The 20,786-nt window shown below is 37.4% G+C and overlaps 1 protein-coding gene across 1 annotated transcript; it reads right to left on the bottom strand.

The window, feature by feature from the left end:
* Nucleotides 1-12,874: 12,874 nt before the first annotated feature.
* Nucleotides 12,875-13,867, bottom strand: LOC121752429 (protein FAR1-RELATED SEQUENCE 5-like). Its single transcript, XM_042147535.1, has 3 exons — nucleotides 13,858-13,867; nucleotides 13,014-13,429; nucleotides 12,875-12,883 (listed from the first exon to the last, which is right to left on the bottom strand). Exons 1-3 carry the CDS (start codon nucleotides 13,865-13,867, stop codon nucleotides 12,875-12,877), a joined length of 435 nt encoding a protein of 144 aa, XP_042003469.1.
* Nucleotides 13,868-20,786: the final 6,919 nt, after the last annotated feature.

The following is a 20,786-nucleotide window of genomic DNA, read 5'->3' as shown; positions in this document are numbered from 1 at the left end:
AGGTCTTGTTCTCGGTTGGCTCAGCAGCCTTGTCGGGGGCCGAGGGCCCAGTCGTGGCTCGAAGTGGTGTGGCGTCCGGTTGTGGGGATTGGCTCGGGCGTAGCCGACCGCTCTCGAAGGCATCTCGGATTTGCGAAACCGGCCTCGTTCAAGGGGGGGGGAGGGGAAATCCTCAAGTGATGGGCCATTTGCAACCAGGGGTGGTTCGGGGTTTGGTTCAGAGGACCATGGGAGGGCGAGGTCCGGTCCGGCCGGCCACTTGTCTCCGAGGAGGGGCTGCACCACCATGGTGTCTAGCATCTCCGGCATGTCAAGGTTTGCTAGTTGCATGATGGAATCTTTCTTTGGCTGCACATGGGCTTCAACGGCTAGTAGTTCACGTGATGGCTCGGTTCGGCAAGCCACCAAACAACTTTCGGAAAGTAGGTTTGTTGTTGGCTCCTTTTCGGGTAATTTGACTTTCACATCCACCAAGGACAATTGTACCTCCTTTGGACTATCTCTCATGCATCTTGGACCTAGTGGTTGGTTGGCCCTATCTTTACCAATGCACACCCCGTCGCCGGCCGTTTGCTGGTCGGAATCCGGCGCCGCCGCGGCCGCCGTGGCTGTTCCGTCATCGGTGGAATACCCATCCTCCAAGAGGCCTTCTTCATTAGTGTTGGAATTCATGGTGCCCTTAGGGGAGGAGTTCCCCACTTCATCCATGTGTTGGCTCACCGGAAACATGGGACCCTTGCATTTTGGAGACCCGATGGTGGGGCTATCTTCTTCACCGAAATCAATCTTCTTCTGGAGTTGCTTGTCTTCCGGCATAGGTGAGAGTACAAACCTTTTCCGACCATCGCCTTTGGTGGAAGGGGCCGGGGTACTTTTCCTCTCTTTCACGTTTGTTTTCAAGGATTTCCTCACCATTTTCTTGGAGGGAAGGCTTGTGGAGGAAGCCTCTTCCGACGTGAACGTCATTTGTTGGACCAAGGGAGGGTCCTCGGCCGCCCGGAGGACCATTTGCTGATCCGAGATGGTGCGGGGTTCCTCGGACCCCGGTGGAGGATCCGGCGGGTGTTCCGGCATGGCTGAAGGAGAGTCAAGACACCAGCCGCACCGGGGAGTTGAGCGGGGGTTGGTGAGGTGTGGCTCGAGACTGGTGGAGCGAGCCGGGGTTGTGGTTGTGGCCTTGGACGAACAAGGATGGTGGTCGGAGATGGAAGGAAGGTCGGCGTGGGGGGGGTGGTCGAAAGGTGGATTATCGTTCAAAAGGGAGAATTGCTAGAGAGAAGGGAGAGCATCTCTCTCTAGAAGGGTTTAATAAGCCTAGGGGCTAGGGTATAGTACGTACCCATTAAGATGTGCCTTGTTTCGATATTTGGCACACGTTTCTTGTTTCCCTAAGGGTTTAATAAGTGTAGGGGCTAGGGTACAGTACATACACATTAATAAAAACGTATAAACCGATACGAATAATGCACCGAATGATAACGACTAATGCTTGTTATTGACTATATAATGGACAATATGTGAACTGCAATGTATACGAATAAGATGTGTCGTGGTTCGATGTTTGGCACACGTTTGTTGTTTCCCCTAAGGGTTTAATAAGTCTTGGGGCTAGGGTGTAGTATGTACAAATTAAGATGTGTCGTGTTTCGATGTTTGACACACATTTGTTGTTTCTCCCAAGGGTTTAATAAGTCTAGGGTCTAGGGTATAGTACGTACACATTAATAACAACGTATAAACCGATATGTATAATGCACCGAATGGGAACTATTAATGCATACCATTGACTATATAATGCACAATAAGTGAATTGCAATGTATACGAATAAGATGTGCCGTGTTTCGATGTTTGGCACACGTTGTCTCCCCTAAGGGTTTAATAAGCCTAGGGGCTAGGGTATAGTACGTACACATTAATAATAACGTTTAAAAATAGCACGTGTTTGAGTTATACATAATTAACGTATTACGTAATGTACATATTATAAATAGTAAAGTTATTCTTAGGTGCATTTAAGTGTCATTACATGACATGCCATGTATGCATTTGCTGATTCCTTTTTTTTTGTACAGTGTTGGTTGTACCTGAATGTTCTCCGGAGTTGAAGCCTCTTGGTGGTCGGAAATTCCAAACCTTGGAACTGTCCATTGCTTAAAGAGATGGGGATGGAGAAAGATACGCGGAAGGGTAAAAGGCCAACTTGACTTAGCTTCGATAAACAGAACAATAATGATTTTTTTGTGTGTCTTAGTCGTATTGTTATTCGAATGGTTGTCATAATTATCCAAGTATCAACTTCTTGTTTCTTGCACTAGATCACCTTTTTTGTTCGTTATTGGATTCTATAACACTGAATTACTCTATATAACTGTGAGGTTAACTCATTGAAGTACTCATCAGCCCCGTTGATAGTTCGTATTCCCTACAACACTCAAAATAATGATAATTTCTTGATAAATAGTGTAACGTTTTAATAAAAAAATGCACATATCTGATGATCGCAGTGGTAGTTAACTACTTTAATCTCCTAATTACAAATGTACTTAAGAAACAATAACGCACACGCATGATAATTTATATCCAACCAATTCACTCATATACACCATAATTCTAAAAATGCATAATATATTGCAAATAATAACAATTTAATTACACATAATGCACAACTTAAAAAACGTAATGCACATTGTATATTGCTGAATAATGATAATTTCTCGATGAATAATGAAAGGTTTATTTGAAATAATGCACATGTCCATATCCCTTAGCTACATCCACTTTTGACAAACAATGTATCACATAACATAAATATGCAAAGTATTGGCTAATCTCCAAATTATGAAATTACCAAAAAAAGTAAACAACAGATCCGTTATCCCTTTTCTGTCATGGATTCAACTGCTTCAAGCAGTTAATTAAACAACAGATCTGTTATCCCTTGTTGGTGTTTCGGCTCCCCCTGATTTCCAGACGTACTAGGGCCTATCTCGGCCAACCTATCCCTGATTGTTTTTGCCATAGCAACGGGAATAACGTCATCGAGGGCATCGTCTATGTCGACTCTAAGTTGCTTCTCTGATATGGACCAAACAACATAACACATCAGAAAATTATCACTAAATCAAAAGACAACATGATATGAGCTTCATAAGGATTAATCCATATTTCAAAACAAATAATGCTTAAGTCATAACAAATAATGCACATAAACTTGACCCATAATGCGTAAGACAAAGCACATAATGCACACAATATTAAATAATTATCAATTTAATCAAGTACACACTATCTATGATGTAATTACAGATACAACTTACCTTTGATAATGCACAATATACTTCACATAATGTAAATATCATGATACATAATGCAATCTCTAAACCAAAAAATGCACATGTATTACACACTAAGTTTATTAAAACATATAAAGGATACCACTCAAAATGCATAATATATCTCATAATGCCTAATATACAAAATACATCTCATAATGCCTAATATACTCCAAATAATGACAATAACCTGCTACATAATGCACTGCCTAAACCAAATAATGCACATATGTAATCTGCACTGACTTGATTAACCAATATACAAAATACATCTCATAATGCCTAATATACTCCAAATAATGACAATAACCAGCTACATAATGCACTGCCTTAACCAAATAATGCACATATGTAATCTTCTCTTAGTTGATTAACCCATATACACAATAATGCATAATATACTGCACATAATGACAATTAGATACTACATAATGCACTGATTAAACCAAATAATGCACATATGTAATCTTCACTGAGTTGATTAACCCATATACACAATATCAGAAAGAAAACCTATAAGATACACGAATCCAGGAGTTTACACCCAAAACATTGCCTATCCGTCAGATACAGAGAAACCCATGAACAATCAACTCCATATTTCTGATTTATCAAAGGCGTGACATAATTGAAGTTCCAATCTATGATTTTTCGTCTATAGAAAATCAGTACAAAAATTCCAGGAATCCCTTTTCAAACATACCTAGGTGATTGTTTGAATAGAACAGAAATCGTGTAGCCGGATTGGGTTCGATGTAGGGTGGGTGACTGCCGTCAAATTTGTGCAATGCTTCTGAATCTCCGAGTGGCGGTTGTAGCTAGGGTTTCTGCGAGTGGAGAATGTGGAGAGAGTGGAGAGTGATGAGAGAGTATTGAATGTGAGTGAATGAAACGACGGAAGGTTTCAAATCCCTTCAAAATCGGACTTGCCAAAATATGGCGGTTCAATGTAACTATGATTTGTCTATATTACCCTCATAATGCATATAGATAAGCTGTATAATGCAACACGGAAGCAGAATCATAAAATCAATCTCGGCCATTGATTTATAAGATCTAACGACTAATAATGAGAAGAACATGGATCTAAGGGATGAATAGGAGAATAATGCTCCCATATATATATATATATATATATATATAGGGTTGCGTTAAAGATAGAACCATTCTTAAGTGTAGAACCTAGAACTCTACATATTTTATTCATTGGATGAGGAAAAAATGACAGTCAAGATTAAAAATCATACATATTAGACTATGTTTTCACGACATTCCGGACTCAACATGTGAAAAAACTCACATGTTGATGGAAGAATGAATGAAACGAAGAAGGGTCCATGCATGCTTTATTTTTTCACTTATCTGCATTCACCCATTAATAATAGTTTTGGTTGTAATGGGAAGTTGTTGTGCAAATCAACACCATTGGATTAAAAGATCTAACGACCTCCGTTTGGCATTTGTTCTACGTTTAAGAATGGTTCTACCTTGATCACAATCCTATATATATATATATATATATATATATATATATATATGGTTTTGATCTATGCAAAACTAGATTTAAATACAGAAACGCAGAACAATATCATACGTAGGGCACTTTTAGGTCATAGTTAGTTAATTTTTAGGTCATGCTAACAAAGCATGACCTAAAATGATCTTAACATGACATTAAATCCAAATATTATAATATGACCTAAAATTGCTTAATTATGACCTTCCGTGTTTTTGGTTAATTATTGACCATTAGATCATCTAATCCTAGGGCCAAGATTTGGGCTGTATTTCTGAATTTAAATGCATTTTTATTTTGATCATCTCCCTATATATATATATATATATATATATATATATAGGGTTTTCATCTACCAAAATAAGTCCCTAAGTATAGAAATATAGACCATATATGGACCGTTAGATTTGGAGATTAATGGCGACAATCTGGAATGACTCCTCATTTTTGTTGGGTCATAATAAGACGGATTTATGTCATGTGAGGGGTAAATTAGGAATAAAAAAAATTAGGAACCGTCGTTCCATTTTTTAAGTACGGGTTAATTGGGAGTCATTACTCCACACGCTAAACTCTTCCACTTTCCCTCAAATCTTCTTCTTCTTCTTCTTCCACAAAATCAAGAAAATCCCTACCTTCACACAAAGCGGCTACTCCACAAAATCAACTACTCTACAAAAACCCTCATCCTAATTTTCGATTATGAAATCGACGAGGATGGTGAACCAAAAGCCTACTTCAACAATGGTCGACACTTGAGCTTCTAGATCGGCGAGGCATGACGGAAAAGGTTAGTAAGATTTCGTACAGCGATTGACTTAAAATTGATAAAATCTGGCAAAATTTTCACTTCAATTGGTTGGATGTCACGTAGTGTATCAGAGAATGACGGTGTGAAGAAGATACTGCTGATCCCAAAAGCACCGAAAGGATGTTTAGATTATCACTATTTTAATGAAACGATGTTTAGAGCTTGTAATTCTCGTTTTTTAAACCATGTTTATATGTCGGCCGGATGTCATTGTTACTATATATTATTTCATCTGTAAGATGAGATAAACTTCCATTACAATGACCTTGGAATGCTTTCCTCTTGTTTCTTGTAGACGATAGCCCATGTGATGAGCATTACTTGATACATTGGGTCATAGTAAATGAATATTTGTGTCATAGCATTGTTAGGTTAATTTGTGTCATTATATACACACATTCGAGGCATGGAATATAACTACTGAGTACCAAAATGTCTCATACAATTTGATCGAAATGTTCGTATCAAACAAACTGAATATTAGTACGACCGAAGAATATTCTTATGTTTTGAACATATTAAAAAAACCAAATACAAGATTGTTCTCATGTTTTAAACATATTAAAAAAACCAAATATTAGTACGACAGAAGAATACACAATAATGCATAATATACTGCACATAATGACAATTAGATACTACATAATGCACTGATTAAACCAAATAATGCACATATGTAATCTTCACTGAGTTGATTAACCCATATACACAATATCAGAAAGAAAACCTATAAGATACACGAATCCAGGAGTTTACACCCAAAACATTGTCTATCCGTCAGATACAGAGAAACCCATGAACAATCAACTCCATATTTCTGATTTATCAAAGGCGTGACATAATTGAAGTTCCAATCTATGATTTTTCGTCTATAGAAAATCAGTACAAAAATTCCAGGAATCCCTTTTCAAACATACCTAGGTGATTGTTTGAATAGAACAGAAATCGTGTAGCCGGATTGGGTTCGATGTAGGGTGGGTGACTGCCGTCAAATTTGTGCAATGCTTCTGAATCTCCGAGTGGCGGTTGTAGCTAGGGTTTCTGCGAGTGGAGAATGTGGAGAGAGTGGAGAGTGATGAGAGAGTATTGAATGTGAGTGAATGAAAAGACGGAAGGTTTCAAATCCCTTCAAAATCGGACTTGCCAAAATATGGCGGTTCAATGTAACTATGATTTGTCTATATTACCCTCATAATGCATATAGATAAGCTGTATAATGCAACACGGAAGCAGAATCATAGAATCAATCTCGGCCATTGATTTATAAGGTCTAACGACTAATAATGAGAAGAACAAAGGATCTAAGGGATGAATAGGAGAATAATGCTCCCATATATATATATATATATATATATATATATAGGGTTGCGTTAAAGATAGAACCATTCTTAAGTGTAGAACCTAGAACTCTACATATTTTATTCATTGGATGAGGAAAAAATGACAGTCAAGATTAAAAATCATACATATTAGACTATGTTTTCACGACATTCCGGACTCAACATGTGAAAAAACTCACATGTTGATGGAAGAATGAATGAAACGAAGAAGGATCCATGCATGCTTTATTTTTTCACTTATCTGCATTCACCCATTAATAATAGTTTTGGTTGTAATGGGAAGTTGTTGTGCAAATCAACACCATTGGATTAAAAGATCTAACGACCTCCGTTTGGCATTTGTTCTACGTTTAAGAATGGTTCTACCTTGATCACAATCCTATATATATATATATATATATATATGGTTTTGATCTGTGCAAAACTAGATTTAAATACAGAAACGCAGAACAATATCATACGTAGGGCACTTTTAGGTCATAGTTAGTTAATTTTTAGGTCATGCTAACAAAGCATGACCTAAAATGATCTTAACATGACATTAAATCCAAATATTATAATATGACCTAAAATTGCTTAATTATGACCTTCCGTGTTTTTGGTTAATTATTGACCATTAGATCATCTAATCCTAGGGCCAAGATTTGGGCTGTATTTCTGAATTTAAATGCATTTTTATTTTGATCATCTCCCTATATATATATATATATATATATATATATATATAGGGTTTTCATCTACCAAAATAAGTCCCTAAGTATAGAAATATAGACCATATATGGACCGTTAGATTTGGAGATTAATGGCGACAATCTGGAATGACTCCTCGTTTTTGTTGGGTCATAATAAGAAGGATTTATGTCATGTGAGGGGTAAATTAGGAATAAAAAAAATTAGGAACCGTCGTTCCATTTTTTAAGTGCGGGTTAATTGGGAGTCATTACTCCACACGCTAAACTCTTCCACTTTCCCTCAAATCTTCTTCTTCTTCTTCCACAAAATCAAGAAAATCTCTACCTTCACACAAAGCGGCTACTCCACAAAATCAACTACTCTACAAAAACCCTCATCCTAATTTTCGATTATGAAATCGACGAGGAGGGTGAACCAAAAGCCTACTTCAACAATGGTCGACACTTGAGCTTCTAGATCGGCGAGGCATGACGGAAAAGGTTAGTAAGATTTCGTACAGCGATTGACTTAAAATTGATAAAATCTGGCAAAATTTTCACTTCAATTGGTTGGATGTCACGTAGTGTATCAGAGAATGACGGTGATGAAGAAGATACTGCTGATCCCAAAAGCACCGAAAGGATGTTTAGATTATCACTATTTTAATGAAACGATGTTTAGAGCTTGTAATTCTCGTTTTTTAAACCATGTTTATATGTCGGCCGGATGTCATTGTTACTATATATTATTTCATCTGTAAGATGAGATAAACTTCCATTACAATGACCTTGGAATGCTTTCCTCTTGTTTCTTATAGACGATAGCCCATGTGATGAGCATTACTTGATACATTGGGTCATAGTAAATGAATATTTGTGTCATAGCATTGTTAGGTTAATTTGTGTCATTATATACACACATTCGAGGCATGGAATATAACTACTGAGTACCAAAATGTCTCATACAATTTGATCGAAATGTTCGTATCAAACAAACTGAATATTAGTACGACCGAAGAATATTCTTATGTTTTGAACATATTAAAAAAACCAAATACAAGATTGTTCTCATGTTTTAAACATATTAAAAAAACCAAATATTAGTACGACAAGAGAATACACAATAATGCATAATATACTGCACATAATGACAATTAGATACTACATAATGCACTGATTAAACCAAATAATGCACATATGTAATCTTCACTGAGTTGATTAACCCATATACACAATATCAGAAAGAAAACCTATAAGATACACGAATCCAGGAGTTTACACCCAAAACATTGCCTATCCGTCAGATACAGAGAAACCCATGAACAATCAACTCCATATTTCTGATTTATCAAAGGCGTGACATAATTGAAGTTCCAATCTATGATTTTTCGTCTATAGAAAATCAGTACAAAAATTCCAGGAATCCCTTTTCAAACATACCTAGGTGATTGTTTGAATAGAACAGAAATCGTGTAGCCGGATTGGGTTCGATGTAGGGTGGGTGACTGCCGTCAAATTTGTGCAATGCTTCTGAATCTCCGAGTGGCGGTTGTAGCTAGGGTTTCTGCGAGTGGAGAATGTGGAGAGAGTGGAGAGTGATGAGAGAGTATTGAATGTGAGTGAATGAAAAGACGGAAGGTTTCAAATCCCTTCAAAATCGGACTTGCCAAAATATGGCGGTTCAATGTAACTATGATTTGTCTATATTACCCTCATAATGCATATAGATAAGCTGTATAATGCAACACGGAAGCAGAATCATAGAATCAATCTCGGCCATTGATTTATAAGATCTAACGACTAATAATGAGAAGAACAAAGGATCTAAGGGATGAATAGGAGAATAATGCTCCCATATATATATATATATATATAGGGTTGCGTTAAAGATAGAATGATAATATGTCATAATAAAGACAAATCGCGACATACAACGCGTACAAACTATCTTCCATGAAAATGGGGCATACTAAATACAAATTGAAGCATAGCAGAAAAATCAATATGATAATATAGGTGAAAAGATTCATAAAACAGAAGACAGTGACAATCACAGATACAAAAATATGAATCGGAGCATAACAAACAAATGAAAATAAAAAACATAACCATAACCTATATTCTCAAGAATGAAGTATGATTGATTATCTACGTGCGAAGTAGAATGTGTGCCGAATTCCATTTTTGGAGTTAGGATACGGAAATCTATACAAAGCAAAAAACAATGGGTTTTGTTATCAAAACATTAAACAAAAACAATGAAGATTCATAAACTAGAATTGTAGGTTACGATTCTGACCGCCGGCTGAAATGAAAAATGATATGAGAAACGATGACAATATATGTGGGATCTTCCAACGACGATGGTATAGAATTGAAAATGGAACAGATTGATCTGGAACACGACAACGGCGAAATTTGGAAACTAATTGCTCAAGAATAATAAATCTCCTTGGAATTAAGTTTAATGGAAGATGAATGGAAGATCGTGTGAAGAATATAGACGATATGAAGGAGTTGAAGTTATGGAATGTTGATTCATCACTCACGCAGATGATTTGTTAGTGAGAGGCAACATTATAGGATTTTCCATAACAGCCTATTAGATGATATGACATAAGTAACCTTATAGGATTATTAGTGATTAAAATAATAATATTTCAGAAATTTATCTAGCCATTAGATATTCTAATTTTAAGATGATCTCACCTAATCCTATGGTTGACATTCGGCCTTTATTTCTTGATTTAAAGGGATTCTTGTTTTGATATATGGTTTTGATCTATGCAAAACTAGATTTAAATACAGAAACGCAGAACAATATCATACGTATGGCACTTTTAGGTCATGCTAACAAACCATGACCTAAAATGATCTTAGCATAACACTAAACCCAAATATTATAATATGACCTAAAATTGCTTAATTATTGACCATTAGATCATCTAATCCTAGGACCAAGATTTGGGCTGCATTTCTGGATTTAAATGCATTTTTATTTTGATAATCTCCCTATATATATATATATAGGGGAGCATTAAGGTCCTATTGCCCCCTTAGTGTTAAGTTCTTACTTAATATCAACCATTAGATTGGTGGAATGGACAGACTAGATTAAGAGGAGATATGTGATCCCGTGTTGCATTATTAGTTCAATTTTGAACATTGTAAGGGTATAACTGTAAACAAACAGGGGATTCCACACGTTTCCAAATGGAAGGCGCGATAATTCAGCGGGATATTCATTGAAACCGATTGACCTTCCATCCAATCACTCTCTCTCACACAATACCTCTCTCATCCCTCAACCCACGATGAAAACCCTTTCTCTCTCATTTCTAAACACTAGCCGCTACAAAATCGGACAAACTTCACTGGAAGATTCGATTTATGCCGGATTAACGCCCTTCATTTGACGCAACAACGTTTTAATCGGTGGAAGATTTGCAATCGACAACAAGGTAGGGTTACAAAGTTTCGATTTTCGGTAATAGAGCAGTCCCAGAGTAGATTTTAGCCGTAAAAATACCATAAAGTCGAAGATTCAGAGTTTTCTACTAAACGCGATCACTATTTTGGCAAACATTTGGTCGATTTGATTGGTAATTCATAACAGCTTGTTCATTTGTTGTAGGGTTCTCTTCATTATTTACCCCTTTTAGTTTATTGTTGCTTTAGATGTGTGTATTGGTCGATTTTAGTTATCTGACACACTCTTACGATTTTTTAACATATGTTGTCAATTTTTCTGTAAAGCATGAAATCGTGTACATTTTTGCTAGGGTTATGTCCATTATTGAAGTTTAGGTAATTAATAGTTTACAATTGTGCATTGGGCGATTTGGTAGAGAAAATCTTATCCGGTTTTTATTTTTGGTTCGTCTCACAGATCCAGAATGACGAAAAGAGGCCGACCTTTCAAAAGCCAACCCACCCAGACTGCAGGTGAGCAATCTCTTGCATTTGCCTTTTGAATTCTTGGAGTATTTGTACATTATTGTAGGGAGTGGTGTACATTATGTTTTTTGTTTGGAGTTACATCAATCGGTTTCATAAAATGTCTGTAATTGAGTGAATGTTATATTCATTTGTGCATTATTTGCTGCCATTTGTACATTATTGTAGGGAGTGGTGTATATTATGTTTTTTGTTTTAAATTACATCAATCGGTTTCGTAAAAGGTCAATGGTTGATATAATGTTATATTCATTCGTGCATTATTTGCTTCCTTTTGTACACTATAAAGTTAGTAGTGTGCATTATATAATATTAATGCGATACATTATTGATTATTGGACAGCAGCGAAGCAGCCTAGGTTGGACATTGACGAAGCGGTGGATGATGTTCTTCCAATTGCGATTGCGCAAAAGTTCAGGGAGAGATTGGCTGAGCAAAGGGCCGAGACGAGTACCTCTCATGAAGACGCAAAGAAAAGAAAGCCGAGGGGGAAGAAAGTCGACCATCTCTACTATCGACGGACCCCAACCGAGTTCCTGAACTATTTAAAAAGCTTAACTCCACGACAGAAGGAAGCTGTTCATGAACTGGGTTTCGGAGCTATCCTCCATTTCAACATAAAGGAGATTCCGGGATACATAGCCAACTTGTGGTGGATGATGTTTTTGATAACTCATGTTGGAAGGGAAAATAGCCGACTTGTGGTTTGGTCTGTTTTGAACAATATCTAGTGTGCTGAACTTCTTGCAAATAGAATAATATTTTGGTACTAGTGTATGATGTCATTAACACAAAGCATATAATGGATGTAAAGTACCGAATAATGTCACGTTACTGCTTAATAATGTAAAAAACGAAGAAAATAATGTAGAACAAGTTAACTGGATTTTAATATTAATGTACAACAAAATGAATAGAAATTGTATAACGGATGTAATTAACCGAATAATGTACAGAATGTTCTTATTAATGAACTGTACTGGAATAATAATGTACAGTAAGTTAAGTCCTTGTGAACAATAATGAACAACTTCATGAATAATAATAATGTACGTTAACAGTTTAATAATACAATGTTATTATGTATAATGTACAGAATGTGTCTAATAATGAACTATACTCGAATAATTGTGTACAGTAAGTTAAGTGGTTGTAAACAATAATGTACAACTTCATTAATAATAATGTACATTAACAGATTAAAAATGTAAAATTATTATGCATAAAATGTTGACAATGGTAAGACTAATAAGACTAAGACAACGAATTGAATAATAAGACTAAACCGAAAAACAAAATACATCAACATTTCCTTCAACACCTTAAAGGTAAGTGTGTGGCCTATATTAGCCTTGGAACAATCAAGAATGAATTTGTGATGTACATCATCCAACTTTCGATTCAGTGTCATAAAATGCTGATGCTCTGACTCAACCATATAATGGTTATGAACCTCGTTGAACTCCTGAATAATATAACCTGGAAGTCCTCCTTCAGAGAAGAACTTGAACGATATACTCGCTTTACAACCACAATGCTTGGATAACCGTTTGCGTTTCATAGAAAAACCAGAACGTGCATTCAATTGGTCATCCTCGTTCGACTTCTTGCTGCCTTCCCTATTGCATACAACATAATACCAAGTGGTAACACCGTCCGTCTTCCTCATTCCTTGTTTGCGCGTATCAAAACCAACAGCGCGAGCATATACATCGTAAAACACAAAAGCAAAATCTAGTGATTGGAACTTCTGACCAACGACGGGCTTCAATTCTGGAGAACATTCAGGTACAACCACCACTGTATAAAATCGCAAAAAATGGCTCAACAAACATATACATTACAGATCAGAAATCGTCCATTAAAGAGTCAATAAAAACCATTACCCAGTAATATTTGTACATTATGTTTATCAATTAAAACTACTCCCTAGCCGAGATGATATCTAAACCCTAACGGAATGCCTGAAACTTGTGGACGTTGGCGACGGTTGTGTTACTTACTACATACTAGACCCTAGCCCCAAGGATTGGTAAACCCTTGGGGAATACATGAAACGTGCGCCGAACAATCAAACACGGCCAATCTTAAACTAAACCCTGAAATTGTATAACACATATAAACAAAAAGGCTAAGAAAACCTTATTGCAATGAACGATTACTCCACCAAATCGGTTTTTAAGTGAACAAATCAGTTTAATAATCAACATAGGAACAAATTAAATTACCTTCTTCCATTGTTGAAGAAAACGAAAAGGATGCACGACTGCTCCAATAAAAGCGATTTTGTACAACGAAAAAAAAATGAGGAAATTTTAGAGAGAATGTGTAGAACAACGATTGTCTTCAATGGAGAATGTTTGGAGAAGAAACGATGAAAGAGAAGAAAGATTTGTGTAATTCCAGAACAAAAACCGCTGCAATCTTTTGATGGAGAAAATCAAGCAACTTACCATATCCAACTCAAATGTGTATACCAAAAAGGCCCTTTTCTATTTTTTAATCATTTAAATTAAATTCACGAGGCATTATTTTCGACCATCAGATATTGAAAATGAAGGGCTGAGATTCAGTTGGACAATAGAACAAAAAATAGAAAAAGAATATGAATACATCCCTATATATATAGAGAGAATTGATCTGCTGAGCAACAAATTTGGGCGACTCTTGTGAGCGCCTGCTCCTCATCAGACTTTTCCTTATTTTCTCTTTTCACCATCTCCTTCCTTCTTCACTTATTCTTTTTCAATTAACAGTTCCGACGCTATTCTTACCATTTTTTCTTCAATTGACAAATCCTGTACCACAGTTCCCATGTAACTCCCAATCGTTCTTGGCTATTTTCTTTTATCTCTTCAAATATTTACCGTCAATTCCTCTTCTCAAAAGAATAATCTCAACGAGAATATTGATTTGACTTTTTCTTGGCATCAACTTCTCCTTTTTCTTCTTCCCATTGAATTATTATAATTCCTCGCACATTGAATATCCTAATTTTGTTCTATATATTGGTCTGCTCATCGCCCAATTTCCTCGAATATCCCTAAATTTTGATTTTTTTGTCATGGTTGTTGCGATACTAGAATCGGCATATAAGAGATTATTATTTGGAATATCTCCACAAATGATGAAAAACTTGAATAAGTGATAGATAATTATGCCCCAATTATACCACAAGAATTAGCGATGATGGGGAAGTTTAATTCCAGAGATTAGAAAGCAACAATAAAAAACCAGATAGTGAGAAAAATTGTAGTGCACAAACACAGAGCTATTGTGAGAAAATCGTTAAATCGGCGAGAAACAGAAAAAGGGATAAAAAGTTCAAGGAAACTATCTAAAGGAGAATCAGCGGAGAAAGAAGGACAATATCTGAAGTAGAATCGGCAAGGAAGGAAAATATCTGAAGGAGAATCGGAACTGTAGTGCAGGATTTGTTAATTGAAGAAAAAATGGTGACATCGGAACTGTTAATTGGAAAAAATGAGAATAATTTAATAGTTTCCTAATATTTATATATCTAGAATCCTAATAAGGATAGATATGTATGAATACATTAAATAATAAATCTTCTCTTCCTAATCTTGAACATGGAAATAATTTGAATTTAATTTTTCATGTCTTATTAAGAATTAAATAACTTAATTATTTTAGATATATCTTTTAGTAGATATGAATAAGAATTAAATTCTAGAATAATAATTTCCTAATGTAAGATACCAATAAAATAAAAGATTTAATTATCCAGCATATTAAATACCAACAGAATTTAATTAAGCCTTAAACTGCCTCAAGGCTAAGGATAATTAAAGAAAAACCATAACCTAAAATATCTAAGCTATAATTACGTACTCAACGTTTGTATATGGTCTCCATCAATTGGTCTGCAATTCATGAAGCTTTTTTCTAATATTATCGCCACCTGCTCTGTGGGGACAATAATCCTAAGAAATAGCGAGTTCATGAGGGCGGACTTCTCAAAAAATAAATAGTATGAACTAGAATGTGGTTTCCAATATTATCGCCACCTGCTCTGTGGGGACAATAATCCTAAGAAACTGTGAGATTCAGAAGTTCGAACAGGATTTATGAGATAACTTGATCTTGTTAGCAGCATATGAGCATTGTTATGGGAGTGTGTTGTAGAAATAGACTCTGTAATGCTAAATTAGGTGGTCTTGCTTAGGCAACATTAGGCGGCCATGCCACTCTGTGGTCTCTGGACTATTCGTCGATGTTGTGACAATAAAATTGTAAGATTTTAATGCGTATTGACTTCCTCTGGAGGGTACAAAATTTTAATTTTTCAGTTGTAAGATTTTGAGTTTTATGGTTAATCTAATCAAACATCTTACATAAGTTTATGACAAATAGTAAATACTCTGTTTTACAGTGTAAATCAAATCGTCAAGATGTCGTTCAATCCTCTTTCTGCAATTCTTAAAGAAAATAAACTCGAGGGCCAAAATTACATAGAATGGAAACAAAACTTGGACATCGTTCTTACAGCAGATGAATACATCTTTGTACTCACAACCCCTCGACCTCCAATGCTGGCGGCTAATGCTGCGGCAGGAGTCAGGGATGCACACAGACGGTGGCATAAGGCGAATGAGATGGCTAAGTGCTATATGTTGGCATCTATGTCATCAGTGCTCAAGCATCAGCATTCAGCCATGGAAACAGCCGCCGAGATCATGCAAAATCTCAAGAATCTCTTTAGTACTCAGAATCGAACGGCTAAGTCGCAAGCCTTTCGGAGTATCATGTCGAAGACAATGAAGGAAGGCTCGTCTGTGAGGGACCATGTCCTCGAGATGATGGGCCACCTCAACCAGATTGAGGTCTTGGGAAGGACGATCGATCCCGAGTCCCAAGTGACTATTATCCTTCAAAGTCTTCCCCCTAGCTTCCAGTAGTTCAAGCTCAATTTCGAGATGAACAAAAGGAATTACACCTTGGCAGAGTTGTTGACTAAGCTTCAGTCGGCAGAGAACCTTATGGTCCAGGCTAAGGCGGCCATGATGACTTTGGTGCCTCGTTCTTCTTGCTTTAAGCATAGCAAAGGAAAAAGGCAGGCACCGAACTCAGAAGCGGCCAAGATGGCTAAGGGAAAGAAGAAGAAGAGGGCAAATAAGAAGCCCACGGGGAAGTGTTTCAAGTGTGCGGAAAAGGGGCATTGGAAGCCAGATTGACCAAAAAAGGGCAAGGCTACAGGTATGCACCAAGCTTTAGTAGTCGAGTCATGATTGGCATCGACGTCTACTTGCACTTGGGTTATTGACACAGGAGCCACTGATCATATTTGTTTTGATCCTAACTTAATGCAGGTGACAAGACGGCTACATGATCGTGAGATCGAAGTCCAGCTGGGTGACGCTACAAAAGTGGCGGCCGTTGTAGTGGGAGACATCCATTTGCGTTTTAGTAGTGATAGATTTTTTATTTTGAAGAATATTTTATTGATACCTTCTTTTAGACAAAATTTAATTTCAGTTTCTGAATTAGTTTTTGATGGATATTCGATTTCTTTTAATGACAACTGCGTTATTAAGAAAGATGGTTCTTATATCTGTCGTGGTATCATGGAAAACGATCTGTACACAATCACATCTACACAGTTTAATAATCGCAAATCAGAACTCAATACAACATCGAATATTTCAAAGAAACGAAAGGAACCTTCAAGTTCAATGAACGAAATGAACTTGTGGCACCTTATACTTGGTCATGCCAATGAAAGGAGGATCCATTTTCTTGTTCAACAAGATCTTATTAAAGGTCTAGAGGAGGAACCCTTTCATAAGTGTGAGTCATGCTTAGAAGGCAAGATGACCAAGAGGCCTTTTCAGGCTAAGGGCAATAGGGCCAAGGAAGTACTTGAGCTTGTTCATTCCGATGTATGTGGACCAATGTCTACTGAAGCAAGAGGTGGTTTTCGATACTTCATCACATTCATTGATGACTTCTCGAAAATTGGATATGTCTATTTGACGACCCACAAGTCAGAGTCTTTTGACAAGTTCAAGGACTTTAAGGCTCGAGTGGAGAAGTATCATGGAAAGAGTATCAAATGCCTGCGATCTGTCGTGGAGGCGAATACCTCAGTACCGAGTTTTTGGACTACTTATCGGAGTCGGGAATTGAATCCCAACTGACTACGCCGGGCACGCGCCAGCAGAACGGCGTGGCTGAAAGAAGGAACATGACCTTGTTAAACATGGTCCGATCGATGATGAGTTATGCACAGCTACGTACTTCATTTTGGGGACATGCCTTGCATTCTGCAAGCCATATATTAGACAATTTACCGTCAAAATCCGTACCTACTACTCCTTGTGAGTGTGGACTGGGCGCAAGCCCAATCTTGTACATCTCAAGATTTGGGGTGGGCCAACTCATGTATTGGAAAAGGATCCAACTAAGCTAGGATCAAGGACGAAGGTATGTTTGTTTATAGGGTACCCCAGATGGACGAAAGCTTATGAATTCTATAGTCTCCGAGATAAGAAAGTTATTGTGAGCACTCACGCGACATTCTTAGAAGAAGACTATGTAATGAATCATAAACCCAGCAGTGAAGTGTACCAATAACCATGAGCCCGAAACTTCAACTTCTACTCCAAGTATTGTAGTGTCGCGCCGCAGTGGGAGGGTCTCGCATGAGCCCCGAAAGATACATTGGTTTGGGGGAATCCATGGATCACTCATCGGACAGCAATGTATTAGATCTCTGGAACTTTACAGAGGCGCTGGCAGATGTCGATCATTGCGAATGGGTGAAAGCAATGGATTCGGAACTACAATCTATGATAGACAAAGACGTCTACGATTTGTCCGTCCTACCCAACGGCTGTACTGCTATTGGGAGCAAGTGGATATATAAACGTAAACGTGGACCTGATGGACGAGTTAAAGTCTTCAAGGCAAGACTAGTGGCCAAGGGGTATACCCAAAAGGAAGGTGTCGATTACGACAAGACTTTCTCCCCGGTGGCCATGCTCAAATCGATCCGGATACTATTGTCTATAGCAGCTTATATGGATTGAGACGTTTGGCAGATAGACGTTAAGACTGCGTTTCTAAACGGCGGTCTTGAAGAGACCATCTACATCGAACAACCCGAGGAACATGCCGTAAAGGGCAAGGAACACATGGTTTGGAAGCTTAAGAAGGCTATTTATGGCCTTAAGCAAGCATCTAGATCGTGGAACCAGTGTTTCGATCAAACTGTTCGGAAGTTTGAATTCAAAAAGTACCCAAATGAAAGCAGCGTGTACAAGAAGGTTGAAAAAGGGAATGTAGTGTTCTTAGTTTTATATATAGATGACATTCTTCTAATTGGAAACAATAAAAAGATGTTGTCATCAGTAAGAACTTGGTTGTCAAACCAGTTCGAGATGAAGGATATGGGAGACGCGGGACACATCCTCGGGATCAAGGCTCTTCGGAATCGAGAAAAGAAGATGTTGTGCTTATCTCAAAAACCTTACATCAACACAGTACTTAGCCGTTTTAGAATGCAGGACGCCAAGAAAGGTTTCTTACCTTTTAGACACGACATCCATATATATCATGAGATATGCCCCAAAACGCCGTCTGAGATACAAGAAATGAGAAGGATTCCATATGCTTCGGCAGTTGGAAGTCTCATGTATGTTATGCTTTGTACGAGACCTGATATTTGCTTTGTTGTTGGCATGGTGGCAAGATATCAGTCGAATCCGGGCCAAGGACATTGGACTGCCGTAAAGAACATACTCAAGTACCTTAAACACAGACTAAGGACTATGCTCTAGTTTACAAAGCAGCCGAGCTCTGTCCTTTGGGATATACTAACTTAGACTTTCAAGCTGATCAGGACTCGAGAAAATCTACTTCAGGATATGTGTTCACCTTAGAAGGTGGAGCCATAATTTGGAAGAGTGTGAAGCAGAAATGCATCGTGGACACGACCACGGAAGCCGAGTATGTGGCCGCTTCAGAGGCTGCAAAAAAGGCAGTATGGTTCAAGAACTTCCTTATGGATTAGGTGTGGTTACGAATCTTCCCAAGAGCATCACCATTTATTGTGACAATTTTGGTGCTGTGGCAAACTCGAAAGAACCAAGAGCTCACAAAGCGAGCAAACACATAGAGCGGAAGTATCATATCATCAGAGATATAGTGCAGAGAGGAGACATACAAGTGGTCAAGATTGCATCAGAGAACAACCTGGCAGATCCTTTTACAAAGGCATTGGCGGTGAAACCGTTTGAGGGCCACGCTGAAGGGATGAGAGTTCGACTCATTCAAGACCTCAACTCGCTTTCAGTATAAGTGGGAGAAATTTAGACGTGTGCACTACTGTTTTGTATACTCGAAAGCTGTTTTGAGTATAAGTGGGAGATTGTTAGGGTTTGTATACTAGAAATCACCTTTCGAGTGATTGAATATTGTAAAACTCAAATTATTATTTTCCAAGTAAATGCAACAGATTATTTTTGTCATAATATTGTTATGTTTTACGTTTAATGAATGTTTATTGCATATTTAAATGTATAAGCGAACGTAACAAAGTCTAAGTCTTTGTTTTAGTAGACCGGTTGTGGACCGCGTCCAATTTAAGGTAACACGGTCAGTTCTGAACAAAGAAAAATAAGAATTTCACAACCTAGATAGGCCTAGACTACCTATCATGAAAGGTTGCAATGTCAGTCTGATTATTTCTAACCTTATTGAAATAAGATGACGTTGGTGTGGTATAGTACTAAATTGGATCTAAACGGCAAGACGAGTCTTTATGCTATCTACTGAAAGACGAGGTCTTGATAATTAATTTCTTAATCAATGTAGGTTAGCATTGAGCATACGATATTGAGTATCTACTACTTTAACTTACCAAAGGTGCGGGTTTTTCGTCACCCAACGATCCAGGTATATTGGGTAGTGGTGATCATTATATAGCGGTGCTAGGATTGCTATTATGTTGAATAGTGCACGAGGAGAGTCTCGTTTGATAACATCCACAAGAGGAGCTCGAATCAGGGTTTTATTATTCGGAACCTAGCTAGTTGGAGTTTGATTACTCTATGAATGATAAATAAGAGTTTCTTGCTAAGTCCACTCTTGGAGATTAAAATATGTTAATTAATTAAGTCCATAGCAGACATTGATT

Source organism: Salvia splendens, chromosome 1 (genome assembly GCF_004379255.2).
Source record: "Salvia splendens isolate huo1 chromosome 1, SspV2, whole genome shotgun sequence".
Taxonomy (NCBI): Eukaryota; Viridiplantae; Streptophyta; class Magnoliopsida; order Lamiales; family Lamiaceae; genus Salvia; species Salvia splendens.
The sequence above is the reverse complement of the archived record's forward strand: the minus strand, read 5'-3'. Positions and strand labels throughout refer to the sequence as shown.